The sequence below is a fragment of the Fusarium oxysporum genome, chromosome 12, assembly GCF_000149955.1.
Source record: "Fusarium oxysporum f. sp. lycopersici 4287 chromosome 12, whole genome shotgun sequence".
Classification (NCBI taxonomy): domain Eukaryota; kingdom Fungi; phylum Ascomycota; class Sordariomycetes; order Hypocreales; family Nectriaceae; genus Fusarium; species Fusarium oxysporum.
The window spans coordinates 726,445-748,684 of record NC_030997.1 but is presented as its reverse complement, the minus strand read 5'-3'; the positions used below and the strand labels follow the sequence as shown (position 1 = coordinate 748,684).

Genomic DNA, 22,240 nt, shown 5'->3' with positions numbered 1-22,240 from the left:
TCAATTCTCCCGAGATTGTGGGGAAGTAGGCTTGGCATTAATATCACCAGGGACATGAACAACGGCACTTGTGACCTTCCCAATGATTACTAGGCACGGCTATTTCAACAAAATGGGTCATCGGAGTGATGGACATGGACCCGTCGTTGAATACTCTCACTCTTGTTCATCATTGGTTCGAGAAGTTTTGGCCGGGCTCAGATAGCCCGATATCCCGATGCACGTCGCCACACGATATGTCATTCAAATGGCTTTTGCAATAATCCTTATTATCGTGTTGATGATCTATAAAAATGTACAATCTCGGCGCCCATTTGTGCGAGATGAACTACAGTCAGTTGCATGACCAAGACAGCGCCGCGAGTCAAAAGTATTCCAGCAGCGTGGAATGAAGGCCATTGGATGTGATGGAGTCCAGAATGACCCTGAGAGGGAACAGAAAAGATTGATCTTTGGATGGAAAATGGGGAAAAAGGATAGATAGTTATTCTTTTGCCATTATACCTTATTCTAAGATCGGATCAGAGTTGTGATGGGCTCGAAATAAGTTTCCATTACTGGTTGAGAGGGGACATTATATGCGACCAAAGACAGAGAGGATTTTCTCCCTGCCTGCCCCGTTCTCAAAGTTTTAGATCCCAGGTTGTGTCGCGCCAAAGTTAGGTCGTGTGACTAGTTAGATGAATCCACTCCTTATTTTTCGCCTCCACTAAGAGCTGAAGGTTAATAAAAGTCGACAAATAGTAGTTTTTTCCTTTAAGCCCCGAACGCTCCGTTGCTTTGGCTTCAGGTAGTCATAGCCTATGAGCCACGGTGCTGAGCAAACACAGTTGTTGCTCATGACTACAGAGCCTCTTTGCCCCATGAGTTGTATCACTCTTGACTTGCGGACCAAGACTAAGTTCACAGCTATCTGGGCGGGGTACACGCCCACTCTGTAAAACCTCAGACCAAACGTTTTCTTATTAAGAGGAGAAGAGCCACTTGCAACTAATGACGATGTACTTTCTGATTCTTTCCCCTTCAAAAGCTCTTACTTGACCTTCGTGTTGCACATCGCCGTGGACAATTCGCTTAACGAACTTTACGGGAAGACGACCCAGAGCAGTAAACCAAAAAAGCCCAATACTCGTCATTCATTTTCTACATCATGTTAGAAGGAAATTCGAGGTAAGTTTTCAATATTCTTCCTAATTGCTGCACTGAATCTCGCGATGGTGTGCCCCAGACAATTCATCGACCCAGAAAAAGAACCCCAACTGTATTTACAGAAGCCGCGGATTAATTTCTATCTTACCCCCGTTTACCTTCATAAACTATACATAACGGCTTGCGCTAACATGGAAGAAGCAGAAACTCGCCCGGTTTCGTCAAGCATCTGTATCTGATCTTTCTCAGCAGACCTGTTAATGATGTCACGGCGGTGGAGTTCATCAAGGCCACTCTCCAATGCAGCAGCATACCCCTTTGGGAAAGCGTCGGTGCCGGTCTAAAGTCCAATATTATCGAAGCGACGACTGAGGAAGCAGAGAAGCTCACCAGCCACCCCGATATAGTGCGCGTGACACCTATTGAAGCAACAACTACTGAGGTAGACATTCAACATGACGATTGCTCAAACAAGAAAAGCCACGTCGTATGGCCTCTAAATCGCCGAGACAAAGATCAGTGTCGTACTACCCATCTTTCGCTCAAAGAAATCTTCAAAGATCATATGCAACCACAGGACGTTGGAAATTATGGGGTCAAGCCGTGGAAGATCGATTCAACAAGAGACCAGGTATCGCTAGCTGAAAGGATCGAGGGCGTCAGGCCTATAGTTCCTCTAGACCAGTATCTTCTCAAAACTTCAGCAAAATCTGTACTGAGGAAGCGAAGGATGATCAAGCCAGTGGGAATTGAGGATCAAGATCAATGCAAAGCCACAGGCACTGCTCTCAGGGACCTCTTTGGGGACTATGTAACCCCAAAGTTACTGCAAGATGGCAGGATCTGTCACTGGATGGCATTGCTGTCTTCAGAAGAAATGGGACAGGCTGCAGCCGTTGGAGGAGTGCTTTCAGTCCGCACAGCCGCGCTAGGGAGGCGTGGCCCCGGTCCCAGGCCACATCCGGCGACTGTATGCAACCACAGGTAATACAGATAGAGAACAGACCGTCCAGCTTACCAGCTCACTTTCATGATAGAAGAATCAGAAATACTTGAGCTGGCTCTTGTTATCAAAGAACATTTGCCCAATTACTGTTGCTAAATAAAAGTAATTTGAAGAAAGCACTGAAGTTCGCTTGGTGCGCGCAGCTCCTTTTGGAAGACTCGTCCAAACCCCTAGGTAGGGTTCGGCAGAGTATACCTGTCCAACGATAACACACTGGAAAGGGAATAAATTCTACCGTCAGCACCATGTAACAGAAGAGGAATTCATTCACACAGCATAATCCTACAATGTCGTAGGTCATCGAAATGCCTCCGAGGACAGCTGTGTATGGTAAAAAGGTCCCGTTGTTCCACAGGGTCACATATCGTCACCGAAACCCGTCGATCAGGATGACGGATGAGCTGGTGTATTCGTCGGCAGGAATCAATGATGCCAATCTTTGTTTCACATGGAATATCAAATGATCACTTAGTATCACTCTATAAATTTTCAACTATATTGAAGAAATCATGTCAGCCTTATTATTCGTCATTCCATGGCAAATTGTTCTCACATAAGGCGTCTGGATTTCCAAACGACAACCTACGTGGAAGAACTTTTAAACCGTTCTCACAAAGTATGTCCTCCCTGTTTTATTCATTGGTGCTTTGAACTCAACTCCTGACATTGAGCCTGCCAGTCTTTGTGCCGATGAGAGGAAAGAAAGTAGCAAGACCTCCCAGAAGTCGACATTAGAAAATAAAATATTTTGCACTACCAAATAATACAGACAACTGTTGCAAAGAAAGGTATCAAGTCCCAACCTAGGACTGCCGATATATCATTTGGCCGTGTATGGACTCTGTATGATGGTACATGGTACAGATGACAAGAGACTCTTTGTGGCTAACTCTATTGGTCTAGCACTTATCGGCGATGAGCTCCCTCTATTATTTTAAAATTTATTTAGTGAGATTCTATATTATTCGTCTCCATCGCCCAGAAACTCGAGCCCTCGGCCGGACAATAGCAATTTGAACACGAATTGGCAATTTTGCTAAGCACTTTTTTTTAATCTAGCCAAACTACTATATCTTATTGAATGCCATTCTGCAGTGCTTATACTGTACTTGCTGATTGCTTGGAAACTGGGAACGGCCATGAGTCCATGACGCATGTCGCGGTGAGTGGTACATAAGCTTCAGTCACCAATTCTATTCGTGTGACCTCTAATTGTTTGTCCCAGAAGCGTCCGATGGCGAATTAAACTTTGCAATCTCTGTGCATGGGGGAGCATAAATAACGAGCGCCCTTGGTACAAGATTAGCTGGTGGTTCGTTCCATCCACTTCGCTTATCACTTTCACAACTACCGAGGCACCACAGCTCATCTTGAACTGACTTAAGACCATGTCAGACGAAGCCAGGTAAGACCGTAATATTTGGCAGCCGCCCATATAAGAGTTCTAAAGCGTTGCTATGATTAAATCATTTTTCTGCTATCACACAAGAAGTACAAGCTGGCAAAACTCATCCTTTACCATGTTTCTGCACATTCTTCTCTTTCCGTGGTTGAGTTTGGTACTCTGTTCAGTATCAAACACCGCTGACACGAATGACACCATTTCTAGCCCTTCTGATCGTGGTGGATTGCTCTACACTGTATTCCTCCGCTTGAGTCCTAATGCCAATACGAACGTCGATCTCATCCAGAATGCTCTTATGAGCAATGATCTTTCTCCCTAGGTAGAGATTGATGAGCATATAATTTCAAATACGATAAGGGCGTCCAACAGTGGAATTTCAGTCATCCGACGACGCCCTGATTTCGAGCGTGCTGTACGGATAGAGCCTGCAACTTACGACACTGCAATCTTACAGCAACAAGAAGACCTGGACAAGGCAAGATACATCATTTTGTCGATTGATCTTGGAATCAAGAAAAATTCAATGCGACTAATAGTTCCCTTAACCTACAATTTGGAACCCAGATTGAGGCACAGATGGTTGGTCAGGGGGAGTACTTATATGTGAGAGGCTGACTTATCCAGGGACCAAGTATCTCAAGCTGAGAGCCTCGACGGTGTCAAGTCCGTGCAGCCCAAGCTCTACAATCTGAACCGCAGATACGTGGCAGGGGGGTACGTGATTGATCCTCTTGACCGTGAAAACCAAGAACAGTGTGCCGACTCAGGCGCTTCTCTCGCAAGACTCCTTGGAGGTCATAATTACGGTCCAATTATTAGTTTTTTAGATGGCAAATTACACAAATGGAAATGGGGGGCCGATTTGTCCAACGAACAAGTAGCGCAAGTTAAGGCTATCCATGGAGTGAAGGGCGTCCGACCCATTCACAAAGGGTAAAGTGATGTCGCCTCGGTTTGAAATCCCCAAATGGCCTAGAACCTCAGGCAGTAGGAGATCCTGTATGAAACGCAAGCAGGTGCTCCTACGGAGTTGGTATCTATCAGTCAACCAAGTTATGTGTCTTGACCTATCAACCCGCTCGTTTGGTCACTCATTGAAGGAGATCAAAGGCTGCGCACTACTACCTGACACATGGAAGTTCACCTATGGCCTTGGAGATGATGGGCGTGAGTGGACAGCCAGGTTTCGTCCCGGGGTCTTTCAGAAAGAATGTGTCGGTAATGCAGTTGGAAAAGCGTCAGGCTTTGGCAATTTTGGGTGTGCAGGATCTGGCTAGCTTGAGCGACTTCTGGGTAGAGGCTCATCTTGCCAGCATTATCTCGTGTTTCTAGATTCAGATTGTTTACAAGGAGGCAGGTGGACACTTCAGTGTCCTTTCGAGTAATTCATTTGTTTTTCATTCAGTTGACCCGGGCTTTGCCATACCTTCATAAGCTAATCTTTGTCAAGATGTCCTTATCTAATCAGGTGAGGCGCAGTGGCAGAGTGGTCTAATGCGATAGACTAGAAATCTATTCTCCTCGGAGGCGTCTGTTCGAATCAGGCCTGCGTCGATTGGATTTATCTTTTTCTTGAAACTGCTTTTATGGCATTGTTCTTTTTGCCTCTTGTTCGCTTGATAGACCAGCCAGTGTCTATCTCCGGCTGCTTAGACGGTGTTATGTCGCTGCACAATAGGGTGTCTCGCTGAACATAATCACTACACTAAATCGCGTAGTTCAATTTGAAGTGGATGATTTGATTTATAATTAAACCTCATACAAATTTTTTTTAGCTATGCACTGCCAGGTCTTTGCCATTCTTCTCTCAAGCCTTGGAGATCGCAATCGATCCCACAGACCCCTCCTCAACCTTGTGTTCGCCTGCATCGAGCTCCTTGCCATCACCAGACAAATCGCCCGCAGAATACACAGTTAACTTAGTACCAGAAGAAACACGGATGAAACGAATAGAGTCAGGCTTCAGCCCAGCCTCGGTCAAGAATTCTTCGTTGAAGTCACCGAGCCCAAGGCTAACACCCGGGCCGGTCGCACTAGTAGCAGAGAACACAGAGGCACCAATCCTGGGCTGGGGGACGGGGATTCCACCATCAAAGGTCAACTTGAGGACATAGGCGAGTGACTCGGCTGGTTGAGCTGGCAGCGAAATCTCTAGAGCATCCTTGGACTGCTTCCAATCCGAGACCTTTTCGTATTCGCCAGGCTTGTCGCCGAGAAGCTCAACAGACTTCAGGTTCTTGAGGTCAACCAAGGCATCGGAGCCAAGACTGCTGATAGAGACGTGTTTATCGTCGGGCCAGCCAAGAACCGTGGCGTAGAGAACGTCAGCATCCTTGTTGCGTGTGAAGCGAATGTCACTGCTGTTGCCCTGCAAAGGTGCTGTGAAAGAACCACCAGTGACTTGGTTAGGCCCTTCGCCATAAATATCCCAAGCGCGTGTACTAAAGACAGACTCTCCATAGCGCCCAAGGAAGTCTCCGATATCCTGCAAGACCTTGAGCTGCTCGTCAGGCAAAACACCGACTGCAGTTGGCGAAATGTTGAGCAGCATGTTGCCATTCTTGCTGACACGGTCAAGCAGCGAGTGGACCATGGCCTTGGAGGAATAATACTTGATGCCGACTGTATAGCTCCAGCTTGAAGCACTGATCGCATCATCTGTCAACCAGTAAGGGCGGGTAATGTTGGCTGGTCCACCACGCTCATAATCACTGACGGTGGACGTGTCGCGAAATCCCACGTCAAAATGCTTATGTGTCGTAACGACCTCTTTGTTCCACTGAACAGCACGATTGAAGTAGTACGCGAGAAACTCCAACCGTTTCTTCTCAGCAACAGCACATGGGCCATCAAAATCAGCACAGTAGCCAGGACTGTCGAGTGAGAAGTCGTTCCAGATGATGTCAGGCTGCACGTGGTCCAGCATCTCTCTATGCTTGTCAAACCATAGCTGGTCTGATTCGTCGCGTGAGAGTTGCCCCAGTAATTTCTTCAAGCTCGTGTCGTTGGTCTTTGGCGCCCATTCATAGAAGCCGTTGTAGTTGTAGGCTTGATGCATGGCAACTACGAGCTTCATGCCGTTCTTGCGCACAAGATCCGCCCATAGCTTGACCAAGTCTAGTTTGGGACCTCGCTTGACAGAGTTCCACTCATTGACCTTGCTGTCCCACATAGAGTACCCATCGTGATGCTCGCCAACTGGGCCAGCGAACTTTGCACCTGACGCCTTGACAGCTTTGATGATAGCCTCGGGATCGAACTCGCCGCCCTTTGAGCTAAGAACAGGCTTGAACTGGACAAAGTTCCCTTTGAGATCATCAGCACCATTGATGAAATTGGCGTAGCCCCATTCCTCGGGTGGTCCGTAAGTCTCGGTATGGTGTTTGCGTTGGTCTGAGCCTGGCTCATACATGTTGCGTGGATACCATTCACTGGCATACTGAGGGGTTGTGAAGGCTCCCCAGTGCCAGTAAACACCGAATTTGGCGTCACGAAACCATTCAGGTGAGGCGTTGTGCTTGTCGGTTGACTCCCATGTTGCTTCGTATGGGCCTGAAGCTTGAGCAGCAGCGTTGATGGGAAACAAGGCGCCGGCAGCAGCTACAACTGCGGTCAACTTGGTAGACAGAGTCATCATGAGCTTGTCCCTACGGCCTTTATCAACAGGTTACAAAGAAGTCTTGAACAAACAGCCAACGATTCTTGTGGTTGAGTGACCACCAAACCCTCTTTTAAACCTCCCCATTCAGCCATTAACACTCCATAGGCACAGGCAAAACAAATGATCAACAAGCTCATTGCAACCTCGTATATTGTAACGTTGATGTTCACAGGCAGGAAGCGTACAACCGGACCGAAACGGGCCGTGATACGAAGTCCGTGAACAGCGATCGGCATGTAGGGTATTCGTGCGGATATCGTGCCCTGGCAATCTTGGGCGCTAAAGCGACTCGACGAGTCACGTTGTACATACTACTTTGCTATTTACCCGGGATCGTCGTTTGACAATGCACGAAAGTCCTGCTGCATCTATTGTCGTTACGACCTTGGACATACGAAGTGAGTATCATCCCCGGACCCCGCGCTACCCCGCAAACGACCCATGCTCATCATCGGAAGATTGAGCTATTTCTTTGACGTCACGATGAATGCCGAACTGCTTACTTGTTCTGAACTTACATATGGTAGGGTTTGTGGAAAATTGTGGATTATTGAAAAGGCGAGTTTCATGATAGAAGCCGGGGGGGGGGACAAAGTATTCCGTGATACAATCAGGGTTTGCTCTTATAAAAACGAAGAGAAATTCTGCATAGTTTATAGTCATTCACAACTTCACTAGCAATGAATATTCTGGCTGTCTGAAGAATAGATTGGTCCCTAACTGGTCCAGTAATCCAAGATGTCTTAGTGACATTATTCTCCCATTTTCTACATTCATTTTCTGCATCTCTATCATGATCTCAGCCTCTCTCATACTCCAATCCATTCCCGCGTTCTCTAACCACTCTCAAGTCCAAAGTGAATGCCTGCTGGTGGAAAAAACGTACACGAAATCACAACCTAAAGCCTGTCCACGCTAAAACCTCCAGACCTTCGAGCACTCCTCACCTTTCACATCCACCTTCAGTTCTTGGCCTCAGCCTCATCCCAAGGCAGAGTACCAGCCCGGCCAGGGATAGGATGACCCTCACGATCCATGTAGAAGGTCTTCTTGGAAGAGTGAAGGCGCCAGACCAAGACGCGGAAGCCCCAAGACTCGGGACCATTGAAGACAGGCTTGAGCTCATCATGAAGAACAGACTTAGCAGCAAGACTCCCAGGCTCCTCGAACATGTCCTTGTTGTTCTGAATCATGCTGGTGAAGTGAGTGTCCTTCATGCAGATGATCTCAATGTCGCCCTCAGCAATGTTGGTCGAGACAAGCTGAGCAGCAGGGCCAAAGACAAGGAAGGGAATCCACTTCCACTCAGTATAATCGCATCCGAAAATGCTCTCGGGCCATTTGAAGGTAATTTCCTTGCCGTCGACACGGTCGCGGTGGATGATGGAACGGACGAAGGGAGTTCCGGGCTTGCGGCTGTCGAAGATAGCCTTCTGAAGAAACTTGGTTGAGATAGAAAGAGTCGGGTGAGGGTTGGTGACGTTGAGAGGGGAGTTAGGGTCAGTGGCATTGTTGTTCTCAGAAACCTCCTTTTCCTTTCCTTTGCAGGTAGTTGAGCCGCGGATAGTCTCCTCATCTTCGCAGCCGTCTTCAGACATACCAGTACCATCGTAGCAGTAAGATGCAGGGTCCGAATGAATATCCTGGGGAACCTGCATGGTGGGAGAGAATTGTATACGAGCCATAGTAGAGGTGCCCGAGTAGACGGACTGCTTAGCGCTGTGGAGCGAGGCAGAGGACTCAGTATCAGTGATAGACCCAGCCAGATAAATTTGAGCCGGGGCGGCATGTCCTTCAGCGTCTGAGGCTGGGTAGTCCGCCATAGTGTAGGTAGACAAATAGCCGGACTTGCTGTGCTCATCGTCAAAGTCGACGTCTTTCTCGTGAAGACTAGCTTCAAGAGCCCATTCGAGAACAGACTTCTCTGTCTCTAGCTCCTTGAGGCGAGCCTGCATTTGCTCGCGACCCATGTTGTATGTGATGGCTAGGTGGACTAAGGAGTTGGTCTTATCGTCGTGATAGAGTGGAAGGTATCGGGTTGTCGGTTTGTCTGTCTTGAAAGTTGTTATCGAGTTTTTATCTAGTTGTTATTGAGATGTTATCAAGTTGTTGGCGAGTTTTTGTCAGGGTTGCGGTTTGTGGGAAAGGGGAGGATGGTTGAATGGTTCATCTAGATAGACGAAATCTCTTTATGACAAGATGAAAGGGACTGAAACTGATCGAATGGCTCCTGCCACTGTCACCGGTACCGTTTTCGCCATCAACGCTTCTATTGGCACTGGCACTTCTCTGTTCTGTTTTCTCTTGCTTAGATGGTCACCACTCACTGGGTTCCTCACTCATGTTCATAGGGTCTCAGACACTGCTCGCCAGATAAAGACTGAGTTGTCCTTCACCAAGTTGCGAGATGCTTCTTGGGAAATTGTTGTTCCAAAGAAAGCTTCTAGGTGCGTGTAATCCTTTAGACTACAGCGCCGCTTACTTCTTCATTATCTATCCATAAGGAACAGCCTGCTTCGGGTTTGTTCAACCTGGCTTTCAATGCTTTAATAAATGTTCTCTTTCTCAAATCACTGTGTTCTCAGCAAGACAAGGAGTTGTACTTTCGTTAGTTCACAGACTCCAGTGTCTGCAGTTGTTCTGTTGCCGTCAACAAAATCAGCCTTGATATCTTTCTCAAGCCGCAACCGAGCCCGACTATCCGATCTGAATTGAATTATCATGACAATCAGAGGATTTAGGTTATATGTATCAAGATTTGTGAACTTATCAGCTTTGCTCACATAGCTAAAGAATAGTTTGGGGGTACTTTATATAGCGAGTCTTAAATATATTCTCCCACTCGCCATCCTATTTCCTTCCTACGCAGTTCTCTGCTCCAGCAAAGTGAAAGTTGTCTGTATGCTAAACATCGCGATTGCTATGCAATTAATAAAGTGATAGGTCCACATCTTCACCGATATAACGTCTTATACCCACCAGTGGCTGCATGTATATCAGTACTATTGCCGTAGATGGAAAGCAGTGCGGCTGACACAAGGCATATTTCAATCTGCTCATTACCAATCAATAATTATGTGGCTTATGCATGACACGCTGGTCAATCAACTCTGCATGATAATTCAAGGCAGAAGTGCAATTAAGATGTCTATGAGTGGCTAAGCCTCCACACTAGTGGAGGGAGGGGCCTCAGTGAGACTGCACCGTTAATCAGTCAGCCCGCAGGAAGACGGAGGAAATTGAAGTTCAAAAGAGAGCTGAAATCCCTCGAGCTTTGCACCGGTTTTCTCCGGTTCCCTGAGTCGCGAGAGCCATCTTCTAGAAAATGGCTGATTACACCCTTGATGCTGTTGCCCAGCTGGGTACAAGTCTCGCGAGTAAACTCAACTTGCACTCTGAGGGATGTCGCAAGTCTCGCCAGCGACTCCCAAAGCTGGTGTCTCTGGTCAACTCGACTGCTTCGACCATCCGTCAGATTCACGAACTGGTCCAGCAGAACGACAAGATCTTCACAGAAGCTTGCATGAAGGACATCAACTCCCTTGCTGCCAAGTGCAGGGCTATTTATGTCGGAGTCCTTACTCTTGTCGCTAAGAAGACACAGAGTGTAAGCGGAGACAAAGATGCGAAAACTTTGTCGGCTGAGCAGGTTGAGGAGTTCTTTGCCTGTCTTGCCAACATGAGTGTTTGGCGAACCGAAGCTTGGAACTGGCTGGAGCCGCGACTGAAGATTTGCCAGCAGGAGTTGAAGCAAGTCAAGTTTGAGCTTGTCCTGCGCTATCTCCTTGGCAGTATCGCTCGGCTCCAGATGGAGTTAGTAAACCCATTTCATGCGTCTACAGTCCAGGTACTAACGTCGAGCCAGAACTATGATACGTTCCCCAGGCGCTTGGGAGAATGAAAACTCCCTGCGATGTTTTGCCGAGAACGTCGCTGAAAGGCGCGTGATGTACTACAAGTCTTACAACAGAAGGCGAGCTGCCTGGAATAAGTCGCCGTCACCAAAGGCCTCGCTCGACGACTTCAGAAGTGTTTATTCAACATCAACGTTGGTATCTCCCCTTCCTTTTATCATAATCTCTTACTGACTGTACACTCTTTGTAGCACAAGTACCGCGGTCCTTCCTCCCCGCGTGTCAGTGGTTGACGGAGACAGCTTTAATGAGAAGGCGAAGACTGAAACAGTTGCAACTGAGAAAGAGTCTTCAGAAGCCATCGTTGAGAACACTATCCAGAACAAACAGCTTGATAACCCCCCTCGAAACTGGTTCCAACGTCTCTTCTCTTTCAGTCACAAAGAGGATTGGAAGAATGAAGATATCATGGCTTTCGTCCTTGACATGAGTCACGCAAACAAGCTCATCACGAGACTCGAGCTAGATGACAAGGAGCTCAAGGCAAACCTCTCCAAGCTAACCTCTAGTCGTCTGTGGAAAAGTCGCCCCAACCTTGTCGAGCAATACTCAGCACTTGATCAGAATGTTCGCCAGGATGTCGATAATGCCATCATTGTCGCAAAGCGGAAGAGCACCCGTGAGATGACTCTTGTCGCCATGATGACCAAGAAGTCGGATTCGCAGAAGGCAGCTGACAGAAGTTCTGGCTTCCATTATGCTCCTGATCTCAATGTCACTCTCTACTTCAAGCTGGGTGCTGAGTTTGAGCCGATCTATTTGATTGATACCCAAGAGAGAAGGCTTGAGTTACCTTACACATCTTGTGCCACTTACAAGGTATATAACCCAAACGAGGATGTCTTGAACGGACCGATACTGATCTTTGATGGCAGATGATGAGAGATCTGATGACTCAAACCAACTGGGCCCCCGGCATTGCTCATCATATCATGGCTGGTCGCTACGATCTCTGTACCCAAGACGGCCTGGCGGTCATGCTTGGAACCTGGGACTCAGTTCGTCGTCCCGGCATGACACTGACTCTCAAGATCTGGCCACCTCCAGTTCCACCAGGTCCACCTCGGCCCAGAATATATCCACCCCCACCTGTGGGCTACGTTCCGCCGGCCAAGAAATATCGCGAAGAGATGAAGGAGGCGTACCATGAGGTGGTCGAGTTGCTCGGCCTCGCTGAACGGTGGATGCCAGACCAGGAGACTGTCAAGTCTGGACTGGGAGATCTTTTGCGTCTGTGGACTAATGCTATTGATCCCCATACAGAGGATTGTTCGGACTGTGCATCGTTTATGATGAGCTATAGCTCTTCGAGCTCTGAGTACAGCGACTGAAATGCTGGTGATATCGAGCGGGAAGGTTTCCTTTGTTGAGTGCTTATGTTGACCTTGATGACCAAATTGATGATCTGATTTGCGAGAACGTTGTTGTCTGAAACGCCGCGGTCTTGGTGAACAGTCGCCAAATGCACAACCCATAAGCGCAATGCATGTTCGAATGGGATGTTTTTGTTTCAGCCTAGCAGATACGAAACATATCAATGACATAGCTATTTTGTTCACTAATCTTACCATCATTCCATGTAGAAGGGAGGTATGCTACCAAACATCGCCCGATTCAACTGAAACACCATAATCAGGTATAATGACACCTTTTCCGTCAAACTTAAACCCGCATAAACCTTATCGGCCTACCCATCAATTAAAGTCTCTAGAGATGGTGTAACATCAATATTCTACGTAATGAACCGCTCTGGACCCCTGACCAGCAACTATCGACAAATAAATGGCCAGATTATTCAAGTTGATAATTCGCCATCGTATCCACTACATTCGCCCCTAACAAGTCCAGAAGCCGACAAGCGGAGGTTAGACTTTTTCTCTTCCCGCTAAAAGATCCACATCAGTTGTCCCCAAGCCCCATATTCTTCCCCATTCTCACTACGCTCTAGGGGACACCGCGCGCTAGCAGTGAAAACTTCGAATTGCGCAATCGGAGCCTTGTAAGAAAAAAAAATGGATAGTACCGAGATTAAATAAAGAAACAAAGATCTGTGTTTCTTGGCGATGGAACATTTCTCCTCTCCACATTCTCTGCTTCTTTTGGTGATATCAACATGACGTCTAATAAGGGTCTTGACGTTGATGCTATTCAGGCTGCTCCGCCCGTGGTGCAGAACCATGATACGGATGATGAGAAGCCTGTTCTCAACACCGGAGGTCATGGACCTACGCAGCGAAGGCTGAAGGATTATCACATCACCTGGATTGGTCTTTGCAGTGGTATTGGTACGGGTTTGTTTATTGGAACTGGTTCGGCTTATGCCAGTGCTGGTCCTGCTGGTCTGCTTCTGGCGTACATCGTCGTTGGAGCTGTTCTTTGGTGTGTTATGCAGAGTATCTCTGAGCTCGCGACACTGGTAAGATCCCTTGATCAGCTTGCGTCATTGTGATGCTGACCTTCATAGTTCCCTACTGCTGGTTCATTCCCTCATTGGGCCACTCGCTTCATTGATCCTTCAGTCGGTTTCTCATTGGCCATCTCATACGGTTACTGCTACACCATCGCCATCGCATCCGAATGCTCAGCCGCTGCCGTTCTCGTCAGCTACTGGACCGATCTCACTCCCGCAGTAGTCATCACCATCAGTCTTGTTCTCATCCTATGGATCAACTTGATGAGCGTCCGATTCTTCGGTGAGACTGAAGTCGTCACTGGTGGTATCAAGGTTCTCTGCTTCCTCGGTCTCGTCATTGTCGCGATTGTCATTACTGCTGGCGGTGGTCCTAATCACAAGTCCATTGGTTTCAAGTACTGGAATAACCCCGGTGCTTGGGTCGATTACAATGGCATCACTGGCTCAACCGGACACTTCCTCGGCTTCCTCTCCGCCTTCGTCAACGCCTCCTTCTCTTTCGTCGGTGTTGAGACCGTCGTCATCACCGCCGCCGAGTCTGTCAACCCTCACAAGGCTATCCCCAAGGCTGCCAACCGTGTCACCTACCGTATCGGCTTCTTTTACGTCCTCGGCGCCCTCTTAATAGGCTTGATTGTCGATCCGAGGAATGCTGACCTTGTTTCTGGCTCTGGTAACGCTAAGAGTTCGCCATGGGTTATCGCTATCCAGACCGCTGGTATCAAGGTTCTCCCTTCGATCGTCAACGCCTGCATTCTGGTTTCTGCCTGGTCTGCTGGTAACTCTTACTGCTGGGTTGGTTCTCGTATGATCCTCGCCATGACTACCGATCGACAGCTCCCTCAATTCTTCGCCCGCACCACCTCAAAGGGTGTTCCTTACGTAGCAGTTATCACTGCCTGGTTGTTTGGACCCTTGGCGTATCTGAGTAAGTCCCTCTTGTCATACTCATCTTTGAATGTCGTACTAATAATCACTAGGTCTTGGTTCTGGTGGCGCTGCTCAGGCTTTCTCTTGGCTTCTCAACCTCAGCACAGTTGCAGGCCTCATCGCATGGGGAACTCTCTGCTTCTGTTACATCCGCTTCTATCGCGCCATGAAGGTTCAAGGCATCGACCGCAACACCCTCCCCTGGAAGGCGCCTTGGCAGCCCTACACCGCGTGGTTTGGCGGTATTGGCTCCATCGTCATCACCCTCGTCGCTGGATTCCCTGTCTTCCTCAAGGGTAATTGGAACACTGCCGATTTCGTTGCCTCATATGTCGGCATTCCAATCTTCATCGTCCCCATCATCGCATGGAAGCTTTATCACCGCACCAAGGTACGCTCTTTGATCCAGTATTTCAGTAGTATCGTAAATACTGACTTTGCCGCTTGCAGGTTCTACGAGCCCACGAAATCGACTTGTGGTCTGGTCGTTTATCTGATGATGCCATCTCAGCCCATGACACTGAGCGGGAGCATGTTTAAGCACTACCTTGGCATATTATGGATCTCGAAACATTCTTGCATGCAACTCGCATGAAGGCCTTACTGCATCATAACCATACACTAGACTTATAATTAATCACTCAACGCATGGAAGCGTACATAGACAAGCGATATCAGCGCAAATAGAACTGAATTTTCTGGCTTGACATTTATCTACGGTTTTGTGGCATCACGCAGAGCGATGAGTGCCTTGATCACATATGTTGATATGGCGCTTTTATTTATGCGCGCCGGTGAACAAAAAATCTAGCTTCAGTCTACTGCCAAACTATTGCTTGATCAAAATCGACTTGCTCTGGCGTAGTTGCAGTAGGACACAATATTACGATTCCATTCTCTTTATCCTCTTGCCCTGGAATTGGATGATCAATGTTGAGATCAGCCATCATCACGCCGACCTGAGTAACTTGTTAGAAATGCAAAGCCAGCACAGTCGACGTCAAACTTACCTTCCCAACAGTCCCTTGATCAACACCAGATGCTCTCAACGTCTGCGCTAGTCGAACAGCCAACGACGCTGTAAACATGTTGTTCTTCCCTACTTCTACCATAACAGTCATGAGAGCTGTAAAGTTGGCCTCGCTTTGAAGGTCACCAGTGGTGAGAAAGTCCGACAAGAAAAATGATGCCGCAATGAACGACGCAAACGAGACCAGTGGATTGCGGAACCTGGTATTCAGATCTGTGACCAAAGCAACAGTAATCATGATTTGAACCGCCGATTCCATCACTCTCGCTTTTGTAGTGGGCAGCGCAGCCATGTCCACCTGCGATCTTGTCAAAGCAGATTGATGAATGCATATCAAGGCCGTATGTAACTGAAGATTGATGAGAACCGCTTCAGGGCTTTCCATATTCTCTGGACACCTGAGATCCAACGGCAGTGTCGCGAATGCATTCGTGACTGCTTCATCTAGTTGCTGCAGCTGTTGCCAGTCATTATTTTCCTCATCTTCTTCGACATTTCTGGAGAAGTTGAAGCACTCGTTGAAGAGATGGACTGCGACTACTCTACAGGCGCTTGTAGAGAGCTCATACATACCCTGTCCTAGGGCTTGCCTGAGAGTCAGTGTGGCTATTGGGGTATTTGATAACAATGCATCGATTGATGACGGGAGTCGGGTTTGTATCTAGTTGTGTCAGATGCTAGGGTCAAGCGTTGAGGAATTGGTTGTACTCACGCTCCTCCAGTCCATCATGGTCGGCCAACCGCCTGTGCTACTTGTGATACGATCAGTCGTGAAAATGACCCAGAAGGTCTTTCTGCGCTCTTCCTCCTCTGTGAAGTCCAATGCAATTGGGAGTGTTAAGCCTGCAGCATTTTTCCCGTCCAGTCGGTGAAGTCCGAGGATTTGGGCTAGCCGGATAGCTCTCGCTATACTCATCGATGCTCTTGAGAACCAGAGATGCTGCGCTTCAAAATGGCTCATGAGAACCCAGGCTTGACAATGCGCCAGTGATATCTGGTCACTATCGCTCTGCTTTTGGTCAACGTCATGCTGGACATGTCGCTCTCGGGACAACTCACCTTCATTTCATCAACTTGGATGTACTGCCGCGCGCGCACATAGAATACTTCAGCCATGGGTTTGTAAGTAGGCGATGCGCTTGCTCCAGCGGCTAGGATGGCATACTGCAAGCACATGGGTGGCTGCATATGAGCAGGCCGGTAGAGAGAGGCGATGTACCTCTCGCCATGGATCATAAATGAATCGGATTGAAGTTTGGTAAAGTATATCGATGTTCTGACACCTCAAATTAGTCCTTCGTGCCCATAGGTCATTTGTGAGGTCTTACAGCTCATCAACCAAATGCGGAGGCGGCAGGCCCTCGAATCGGCCAGTGTCAACAAGTTCTGTGCTGGTACTAAATGGCTGAAATTCCGGCGGGCTGCTCTGAGCTTCTAATCTGGCCTCCAAATCTCCTGCAAACACCGTCAATAATCCGAGTTTTTGTACTGAGGCTGTCTCCGCTTCCACTTACGGATGCGACTCTGCATATCCCGAAGTCGCGGTCTGTTGGCGGGATTAATAACCGGCTTCTTCCTCGCCGAGGGATAATCGCAGACCTCGCCAATCTTGACGCATCGGCCACAGATTGGCAACACCCTATTACATTTCAACTTGCGCACTCTACATCGTTGGCACGACCACGGCGAGAGCGGCCCCAGGTCAGATTCGGAGCTTGAGGGCGCCTGTGGCGATAGCGATTGCGATTGAGAGGGCGACCCCTCAGACACGGACATGGTTTAGTGGCGTCGGCGGGGTCCGTCTTGGCGAGCAGGACCATATAACGAAGGCCTATAACAGGCGCTGGGCTATTGCTGCAGATCGAAATGGTACGATCAAGACTATGTTTGTTTCGGGGGAAAGGATAAAGAGTTGTTTGATCAGGATACTTTGCTCTTTGCTCTCTGACTTGAGCTGCGGGGAGAATGTCAGCATGCCTTCCTGTTTTGGGTTACTCTGGATTCCTGCGATGGTGTCTTTCTTATCTTATCTCGCCACGGCCATATGGTCCATACTATAAGCTTAAGCCAACCTCAAGAATTACCTCTACAGTTACATACATCATGAGAGATGTCTCTAATTATCACAGTCAATTAATTTTGCCTCTCGCAACACATTTACTCCCTAACCGTCCTGCTACCCACCACTTGGCCTCGTCTCGTTATCGCCAATTCATCAAGGTTTATCACCCAAGACACTCTGTTTCAATGCACTGTCTTAGAACAGTTAAAGCCCAATAAACACTGCGTCACGAATAAGTTGGCGAGCAAAAGGTCTCGACTATAACCGTCCGTGCCCGCATCGGGACATCGCACATACTAGGACTTTAAGCATATCAAAAAGCTTCTAGACTACCGAAGATCGTCATCACTTTCCTTTACAAGTCACCAATCCCGACAAATAACGCGCCCCGATTCGCTGCATCCCCAGCGCGTAGAGATGATCAGGAACCTTTGCACTGCCGGCCAAACTAACATCACAGCGATAATGCGGCCAGCGACAGGGGTCCGTCCGAATGGAGCTGCCCCTTTGGGAAAGGCGAATGGGAGCTTCCGTGCTTGGGATGTGGTATCACATACATCACCTACCTTTTTTGAAGCTATCGTCCGCATGGCATCATTCGCAGAAGTTCTTTGAGATAGAGGGTCTGCTGATCGGACTATAGTATCAAGATATCTCGTCTTGGCTAACTATAAATTCGAGGTCATGACCGCTCTGTGAAATCCATCACCCCGCACCTCAAATCATCCTTCTTCACTGACAAGATGCGGTCCTCTCTTCTGCTCGCTCTTCTCCCTCTGGCTATTGCCACGGCTGTTCCCAGCTCCAAGAAGGTTGACTACACCGGCTTCAAGAGCCTGCGTGTCACTCTTCCCAAGGGCGCCAAGAATGCTGTAGCCGAGATCAACAAGCTCTCTGCTACCATCCTCAACCCTGGAGCCAAGGAGGAGCTCGACATTGTTGTTTCTCCTGACAACATCGATGCCGTCACCAAGATTGCTTCCGACACCACTGTCCTCGTTGAGGATGTCGGTGCTGCTCTTGCTGAGGAGGAGACCTCAGAGATCTACGCTGGTGAGTATTCCAAGTAACGCATGAAACGCCAAGGAGCTAACATATGTGCAGTCCCCAGTGAATCTTGGTTCACCGCCTATCACAGTTACGCTGATCACCTCCAGTTCCTGAAGGACCTGCAGTCTAGCTTCCCTAGCCAGTCCGAGATTGTGACTCTTGGCAACTCTTTCCAGGGTCGTGCTCTTACTGGTATTCACATCTGGGGTAGCGGTGGCAAGGGCTCCAAGCCCGCCATTGTCTTCCACGGCACTGTCCACGCTCGCGAGTGGATTGCTACCATGGTATGTCTACCTCAACGGTAATATGATGGGAATTATAACTAATGGCTGAGTAGACTGCCGAGTACATGGCCTACCAGCTCTTGACCAAGTACAGCAGCGACTCCGCTGTTAAGGCTATTGTCGACAAGTTCGACTTCTACATCACCCCTGTTGTCAACCCTGATGGTAAGCCTCATCCATCCGGCATTCCTCTAAGTCGTCTAACCCAGAATCACAGGTTTCGTCTACACCCAGACTACCAACCGTCTCTGGCGCAAGAACCGACAGACTGTCTCTGGAAACTCCTGTGTTGGCCGTGACATCAACCGTAACTGGCCTTACAAGTGGGAGCTCACTGGTGGTGCCTCCACTAACCCTTGTGACGAGACCTACAAGGGACAAGCCGCTGGTGACAGTCCTGAGCTCAAGGCTATCAAGGGCCAGATCGACTCTCTCGCTGCTGGCAAGGGCATTACTTTCTACGTTGACTTCCACTCTTACGGACAGTACATTCTCTGGCGTAAGTTCCTTCTTCCTCGCCCCCGATATCTCCGGCACTAACAATACTTCTAGCTTATGGCTACGACTGCAGCTTCGTCGCCCCTGAGGAGGCCGCTCTCAAGACCGTTGGCACCCGCATCAGCAACGCCATCCGCACCAACTCTGGACAGTCTTATACCGCTGGAAACTCTTGCCGCGCTCTGTATGCCACCACTGGTGACAGTCTCGACTATGTCCAGGGTGTTGCTAAGGCCAAGTACTCTTACACCATTGAGCTCCGTGACCGCGGCACCTATGGCTTCAGCTTGCCCGCCAACCAGATCCAGCCTACTGTCCGCGAGACTTGGGCTGGCATCGTTGCTGGTCTTACTGGTCTATAAATGATAGAGTGGTATTAATATCGTGTCACATATTTATCACGATGGATGATTATGAAGGGAAAGGGCAGATTGTTACCTGAAAAGGTTTAAGAAGATTTGTTGGCTTTATCTAAAGTACATATTACTCAAAATACATACATGATTCTCAACCCATGGTCTCATAAACATCTGTACTGCTCAAAAGTTGGTGAACACCGGTGGCTTACTCGATAACCCAATTCCAACATCTCCCTGTTTATTTCTTGGTGGGGCTTCCATCGATGTTCACAGCCTGGCCTTCAATGTCTGCGAACTTCTCTCCGAGTGCTGCCTGTTGCTCCGCGATCTCGTCTGCGGGGATCCTGTCGGGTGTGGTGTTGACGAGCATGATCATGGGCAGAAGCGAAGCACCTAACAGGCCAAAGGTCACACAGCTGTACTAAGTTAGTACTCTTGAAATTTATCTGTGAAAACTCAAGAACTTACAACCCAACAAGAGGATCGCTCTTCGTCTGAGTGTTCATGCCATATGCGATAGCCTGGCCAATGGCCTCAAGACAGCGGAACGCAGCTCCATTTCGAACATTCTCTGGAAGAAGTATCAGTTCTGTTATTTGTTACATCGCACATGGCGTATATCTCACCTTGTGCATCGGTCGCGAAGGATGACAGAAGCCAGTACATGTATGACTGGGAAAGTGGTCCTGTTGTCTGCACAAAGAAGTACGGCAAGAAGGAAGTGGCGAAGAGGCTGTCATCCCAATCGATAGCTCCTGGGTCATTGCGATCGAATCGAGCTTGCATGATGATGGACCAGATATACACTCCGACGTTGAGGACGACAACAGTATAGAGGCCGATCTGGGCGCGGCGACGTTGTGCCAATTTCTTAGCATCGAGAATGAAGCCGAGGCCAAAGCATCCAACACTGAACTCATGTCAGCGCTGCCAGATTCACTCTCATAGGGAACTTACATGCAGAAGAATGGCGAGATGAGCGACGAAAGGGCACGGGCGCGGACGGTGAAGTGGATGCCGAGATAAGTTGACCAGGAGCCGCTACATAAGTGTTAGTTACTGGTTCTCTTGTCATCTTGAGGAAATCTCACCTGTAGAAGAAAGACCAGACGGCCCAGATCGACGACAGAATGATGAGTCGCGAGGTCATGGTCTTTGCGATGCGCTTAACCTCAAGCTTGGTGGAGAGGGTCTCGGTAGTAACGATCTTAGTACCATCGGATCGAATGACATGCTCAAAGGGCGTGATCATAAATGCGAATGGCAGACTGTACAAATCCGTTAGTCATGTTCTGGAACTTAAATCCTGCAGTGCTACTTACGCTAGACACTCAATAATCAGGAAAGCAATGTAAGTATCGGGAGTAACTCCGCCACTGACACCCTTCTCGTGGTTCTTCGACAAGCTTACCATAACAAGTCAGTAGGTTTCGTGACCAACATGGAGAACACTTACTTGATGGCACCGCCAACAAGTTGGCCAAGGTTTCGGGATACGATCCAAAGTGCCAAGTATTTACCACGGGCTCCAGAAGGGGCGAGGGTCATGATGGCACCAGCTTCAGCGACATACCAACAGCCTGTACCAATACCGCCGATGGCGCCACTAAGAATGAGATACTATATATATGGTCAGCCGTTTGTCTTGAATAAAGTGTGGATTCTGTACCCATTGGTTACCGAACTTGCTGTTGCAGTAATATGCGGAACCTTGAATTGGGAAGGACATAGAACCAATCACCAAAGCCCACTTGACTCCGATCTTGTTCACGATAGGGCCTCCCATGAAGCAGGCTAGCCATTTGTGTCAGTTTCGTTCCGATAACACCTGGTGGGTACATACTGAAGGCAAGGGCAGCATATCGAAGGGCAGTTGAGATGTTGGAGACCTGAGGAGTTGCAAGACCACCGCCACCGAGGCCTAAAAGAAGTCAGTAACAGTACGTTGAAGCCTCGACCGCAATGACTGACCAGCAATGGCATCCGACATGGCTGGACCACAGAAAGCCTGAATGCTCAGGAGAATCATCTGAGTCAAACTGTGATGCCATATGTATTTCCACCTGGGAACATCTCTTGTATTGTTCATATCAGCAGCTCGCACCGAAGGCTGAGGTGATCGAGCCCTGTCAGAGGGAGAAACTGCAGTCTTGTTGTCGGCCATTGTTGATGACTTGAATCGCTGGATGGATGGAAGAAAGTCAGTCTTCATGGCGGCGAGTGACTGACTTATATATGCCGATCTCAGGACTAACAACCCCCCTCCTGCCGCTATCGCAGCTTCCCCACGGGGTAGGTCATTTTCCTCCGCTTGAGAATGTGACCGTGAAGGTCCAAGCGAAGACAATCAAGGTTTGTATCTTGAGCCAATCGGTGCTTCGCCGAGGCTTGTTTATCCGAACTTCGACGCGGGGTTGATCCGCTTTTTATCATGTCTTTATCTCTTATCGGATAAGTCCCCAACTCCCAGATATTGCGA

General features: G+C 48.5%; 9 protein-coding genes and 1 non-coding gene across 13 annotated transcripts; 6 read left to right on the top strand and 4 right to left on the bottom strand.

The window, feature by feature from the left end:
* Window positions 1–1,150: 1,150 nt before the first annotated feature.
* Window positions 1,151–2,137, top strand: FOXG_13354 (uncharacterized protein; the record flags this gene model as incomplete). The annotated part of the gene is made up of 2 exons (XM_018393328.1): window positions 1,151–1,170; window positions 1,351–2,137. 2 exons carry the CDS (start codon window positions 1,151–1,153, stop codon window positions 2,135–2,137), a joined length of 807 nt encoding a protein of 268 aa, XP_018252570.1.
* A 1,406-nt stretch (window positions 2,138–3,543) lies between these two features.
* FOXG_21146 (uncharacterized protein) lies at window positions 3,544–3,879 on the top strand (the record flags this gene model as incomplete). Its single annotated transcript, XM_018401475.1, has 2 exons — window positions 3,544–3,560; window positions 3,765–3,879. The coding sequence occupies 2 exons, from the start codon at window positions 3,544–3,546 to the stop codon at window positions 3,877–3,879; spliced, it is 132 nt and encodes a 43-aa protein (XP_018252569.1).
* A 1,153-nt stretch (window positions 3,880–5,032) lies between these two features.
* Window positions 5,033–5,114, top strand: FOXG_21145. The gene has a single exon. It is a non-coding gene; the product is annotated as a tRNA-Ser (tRNA).
* A 172-nt stretch (window positions 5,115–5,286) lies between these two features.
* Window positions 5,287–7,310, bottom strand: FOXG_13353 (alpha-L-fucosidase). The gene has a single exon (XM_018393327.1). It carries the CDS (start codon window positions 7,195–7,197, stop codon window positions 5,368–5,370), a length of 1,830 nt encoding a protein of 609 aa, XP_018252568.1. The 5' UTR covers window positions 7,198–7,310; the 3' UTR covers window positions 5,287–5,367.
* An 873-nt stretch (window positions 7,311–8,183) lies between these two features.
* FOXG_13352 (uncharacterized protein) lies at window positions 8,184–9,191 on the bottom strand (the record flags this gene model as incomplete). Its single annotated transcript, XM_018393326.1, has 1 exon — window positions 8,184–9,191. One exon carries the CDS (start codon window positions 9,189–9,191, stop codon window positions 8,184–8,186), a length of 1,008 nt encoding a protein of 335 aa, XP_018252567.1.
* Window positions 9,192–10,460: 1,269 nt separating this feature from the next.
* FOXG_13351 (uncharacterized protein) lies at window positions 10,461–12,759 on the top strand. Its single transcript, XM_018393325.1, has 4 exons — window positions 10,461–11,034; window positions 11,087–11,269; window positions 11,327–11,954; window positions 12,011–12,759. The coding sequence occupies exons 1-4, from the start codon at window positions 10,547–10,549 to the stop codon at window positions 12,464–12,466; spliced, it is 1,755 nt and encodes a 584-aa protein (XP_018252566.1). The 5' UTR covers window positions 10,461–10,546; the 3' UTR covers window positions 12,467–12,759.
* Window positions 12,760–13,170: 411 nt separating this feature from the next.
* FOXG_13350 (uncharacterized protein) lies at window positions 13,171–15,618 on the top strand. Its single transcript, XM_018393324.1, has 4 exons — window positions 13,171–13,551; window positions 13,600–14,476; window positions 14,529–14,869; window positions 14,929–15,618. The coding sequence occupies exons 1-4, from the start codon at window positions 13,249–13,251 to the stop codon at window positions 15,016–15,018; spliced, it is 1,611 nt and encodes a 536-aa protein (XP_018252565.1). The 5' UTR covers window positions 13,171–13,248; the 3' UTR covers window positions 15,019–15,618.
* Window positions 15,157–17,482, bottom strand: FOXG_13349 (uncharacterized protein). Of its 4 annotated transcripts, XM_018393323.1 has the most exons (7): window positions 17,023–17,480; window positions 16,837–16,963; window positions 16,674–16,784; window positions 16,568–16,614; window positions 16,221–16,517; window positions 15,489–16,169; window positions 15,181–15,437 (listed from the first exon to the last, which is right to left on the bottom strand). In XM_018393323.1, exons 3-7 carry the CDS (start codon window positions 16,735–16,737, stop codon window positions 15,297–15,299), a joined length of 1,230 nt encoding a protein of 409 aa, XP_018252564.1. In that variant the 5' UTR covers window positions 16,738–16,784; window positions 16,837–16,963; window positions 17,023–17,480; the 3' UTR covers window positions 15,181–15,296. The 4 variants fall into 4 exon arrangements, with proteins under 4 accessions (XP_018252561.1, XP_018252562.1, XP_018252563.1 ...); XM_018393320.1 differs by having other exon boundaries at window positions 15,157–15,437; window positions 16,568–16,784; window positions 17,023–17,482; XM_018393321.1 differs by having other exon boundaries at window positions 15,157–15,437; window positions 16,568–16,784; window positions 16,837–17,482.
* A 653-nt stretch (window positions 17,483–18,135) lies between these two features.
* Window positions 18,136–19,951, top strand: FOXG_13348 (carboxypeptidase A4). Its single transcript, XM_018393319.1, has 5 exons — window positions 18,136–18,623; window positions 18,675–18,904; window positions 18,958–19,069; window positions 19,122–19,403; window positions 19,457–19,951. Exons 1-5 carry the CDS (start codon window positions 18,314–18,316, stop codon window positions 19,762–19,764), a joined length of 1,242 nt encoding a protein of 413 aa, XP_018252560.1. The 5' UTR covers window positions 18,136–18,313; the 3' UTR covers window positions 19,765–19,951.
* FOXG_13347 (uncharacterized protein) lies at window positions 19,778–22,087 on the bottom strand. The gene is made up of 10 exons (XM_018393318.1): window positions 21,733–22,087; window positions 21,605–21,682; window positions 21,431–21,555; window positions 21,218–21,381; window positions 21,084–21,167; window positions 20,853–21,029; window positions 20,719–20,802; window positions 20,388–20,671; window positions 20,230–20,332; window positions 19,778–20,177 (listed from the first exon to the last, which is right to left on the bottom strand). Exons 1-10 carry the CDS (start codon window positions 21,971–21,973, stop codon window positions 20,000–20,002), a joined length of 1,518 nt encoding a protein of 505 aa, XP_018252559.1. The 5' UTR covers window positions 21,974–22,087; the 3' UTR covers window positions 19,778–19,999.
* Between the last annotated feature and the right edge of the window lie 153 nt (window positions 22,088–22,240).